Below are 3150 nucleotides of genomic sequence, written 5' to 3' on the forward strand. Positions count from 1 at the left end.
CCCGTCCCCCTTTTTTCCCCCGATCTCATCCTTACTTATCATGCACGCGCTTGCACACACTGGCCCTCACACCTTTGTTCTTTTTATTCCTTCTTCTTCTTCTTTTTTGTTTTTCCAAAATCGTTAATTTTTAAAATCAACTAACGATTGCCATTCTTTTATGAGTTTTTGTTACCGATTCGTTAGTTTTTGTTCACAAATGTCTTTTTTTTTCTTTTTAACCAATTCGTCATTTTTGGTCAACAAACGAATAACTGTTTTGTTCGTTATTTCTTTCAAACAAAGTAGATCCAGTGGTATTTTCAGTTGATTCTGTTCATTGTAATACTATGAAAATCACACCTACCTTTTCTAACGTGCGGTGTCCGGGCCACGATGACGAGCCAGCGCGGGATGTGATGACAGACAACATCTCCCTCCTCGTCCTCTGTGCGCCGCACGTTGTGTCACGTCCTGACACTGTCAATGTTCCCGCCACGTCAGGCAAACCTGAGCAGGCGGCCCGTGGGCGGAGGGAGGGGGGAACACCCGCGACCTGTAGAAGTGTTAGCTCTTCCTCCTTCCTCCCTCCCGCGCTTTCCTTCCTTCATAATCCCCCACCCTGTTGTGAAAGGAGATTTTAAATTCACGTCACCTTCTGCCCTCAAAGCGAGCTATTTTATGTTCTGCCCCCATCAGCGTAGTTGTTGTAGTAGAGGCTTTCCACCGTCTCCACGGTTGAGCTGCTTTCGTTTTCCGCGGGTGGGGCGGATGGAAGGTTTGTGTAGTGAAAACATCGAGTGAGGGGTCGGTCCGGACGCTCGTTCGTTGTTTTAGTTTTGTTCTTCTTCTTTCTGCTATTGCGCGCGTATTTGCTTTTTTCTTCGCGGCTTCTCGGATGTAATACTGGTACGTTGTACTTTTGGATGTAATAGCTCTCCTGTTTTACAGTCGCTCCAGCTGTACGTGTGTGTATTTCGTTTCCACGGAGAGTCGTGTGTGTTTTGTGTGGGTCCTCTATATCAGTGGACCACGACCATTCGTTTAGGTATGGTTCAGTAACGATCATGAAAAGATCCTCACCGCTGATCGCTGACCATGAACTGATGTCGCTGTCCCTTCTCCGGGGGCCACAGCCAATCACAAAGCACGGATGGAAGATCCCTCAGAAAGATAACCAATGGGAATGTCGCATTTCCGCGGGGAATATTTTATTGATTGATCCAGTATTGTGAGTGTTGTTCAGTGTAGTGTGTGCCCTAGCCCTGCCGAGTGGAGGGAAGGAGGGAGGGTTGGTTTGTTGTCTCGGGAAGCATTGTGAGCATGCGAGGAGGCTTGTTGATACTTCTGTTACAAAACTGCTGCTGCTACAAGCCGCCACCGCTGGCACCAACGGACGCCACTGTCACAGTCGCAGTTGTGCTTCCCGCGTCCACACACACATACATACATACCTGGAGCCGGGAGGGGTGTGCGCTCACAACAGTGCGTCCACTCGCTTTTGAGGTGGAAAATGTAGCCTCTCTTCATTCGTTCTCCCCCACTTTCGTCATCATCTGCTGATTGTGTCCGGAATAGCGTGATCATCTTCACTACCACTCACAGTGGATTTACCTGACTCTGCGACCCCCGTGTGACGGCTGAGTGAGTGAGTGCGTGTGATGATGGAACTGTGTCTTTTTCTGTGATTGTGGTCGATAATAATCCTGCTCTCGACCCTTGCTCTCGGCTCAGGTGTGCTATTTTGTTTTCGTTTCGCGAGGCGTATATGACAGATGTAAGCAATCACAAAGTGCTTGTCCTAATTCTCAGGTGTATTTTATGGATTACCTGGATGTTCCTTTGCCCTCCTAGATCTAGATCTAGATATCTATATTACTTCCGTCGCGGTAATGAAAAAATCAAAGAGTGGAATTCATTACAGGTGAGCGACCCGGGATCTCGAATTAAATTGAGTCACGCTTTGAAAATTTGAGTCCATCGTATTACAACTCCGGCGACGAGAAGAAATTTTGTTTCAGCGTGAAGGCCTTGGATTATAATGCAAGTTGAAGTTCAAGACCAAAGCCATTTCTCTTACACAGTTGACCTCTGACCCCACAAATAACTGTGTATACATATATGGCCACGAAAAGGACACACGGTGATAGGATAGATAGATAAACAACCCATCGAAGTGTCGATGGGGGAGAAGCAGTCGAGGACAGGCGTCAGGCTACTGCACTGACCAGATAACCACTCTTCTGTAGCGGTGGCGGTGGACCGTCCATCAGGTCTCGACCTGTCACTCTCTCGTGCGCCCTGGCTGCACCCAGCCGAACAATCAAGTCCTCTCGTTCATCGAGGGGGGGATTCTGTCGAGGGCAAATGAGTGATTGTGTGTAAGTTCAGCGGGAGTGAGAGATAAGGAGGAGGAGAAAAAGGAAGAGGAAGATTATCATCACCATGTCGTCTAGATTCAGTGGACTTCTCGGGAACGCGCAGGTGTCCGACCGCTCCCAGGAGAAGGCTTTCATTGACAGAGTGCATCTCCTCAAAGGTAAAAACAGATCACTCCAATTAAAAATGGTCGATGGGATTTTCCAAGTTTTTTTTGTGTTTTTTTGGTCGGGGGACGTTTATTTGAATGATGATGATTATTATATTATATTATTATCATTTCATTATTATTATTTATTATTATTATTATTGTTATTATTATTATGTTGTTGTTGCTAATAGATCTAGCAATAGTATTAATTCTAGTATTAACTAGTATTATCGTTATTATTATTATTGTTAATGTTGTTATTGTTATTATCATTATCATTATTGTTATTACTTTTACAAACGTATTAATTTTTTAGCTTACTTTCCCCTTAAAGTACACATTGTGCTTCCATCTTTTTGCAACCGTCCGTTAAAAACACCAGTAAATGGACACAAGCGAGCGGAAGTGTGGTGGGTTGGGGCGTAACGGATTACGCTAGAATTATCTGCTTCCCCGTGTAATTTTCTTAGTACGTGTAGCTGTAGCTGTAGCCGTTCAGAAATGCACTGGTTTGGACGCACATAGGAAAAAAAGAGGGAGGGGTGTGGGAGGTGGGGTTGGGGTGGGCACTCAGGTGTACTTTGTAACGCTGGCGGGTTTTTTTTCATCAAGCACTACCTACCACCTGCCCTCTGACGCCC

At 45.7% G+C, this 3150-nt stretch overlaps 1 protein-coding gene across 1 annotated transcript in view; it reads left to right on the forward strand.

Annotated features, from left to right (window-relative positions):
- Positions 1-423: 423 nt before the first annotated feature.
- The window catches only part of LOC101849911 (nesprin-1), a gene marked incomplete in the record, with an annotated part of 80509 nt that continues 77782 nt past the window's right edge, over positions 424-3150 (forward strand). Inside the window, 1 exon segment of the mRNA XM_035968497.1 lies at positions 424-2518. Within this exon segment, the coding sequence (XP_035824390.1) occupies positions 2425-2518 (94 nt within the window).

Source organism: Aplysia californica, unplaced genomic scaffold (genome assembly GCF_000002075.1).
Source record: "Aplysia californica isolate F4 #8 unplaced genomic scaffold, AplCal3.0 scaffold00062, whole genome shotgun sequence".
NCBI lineage: Eukaryota > Metazoa > Mollusca > Gastropoda > Aplysiida > Aplysiidae > Aplysia > Aplysia californica.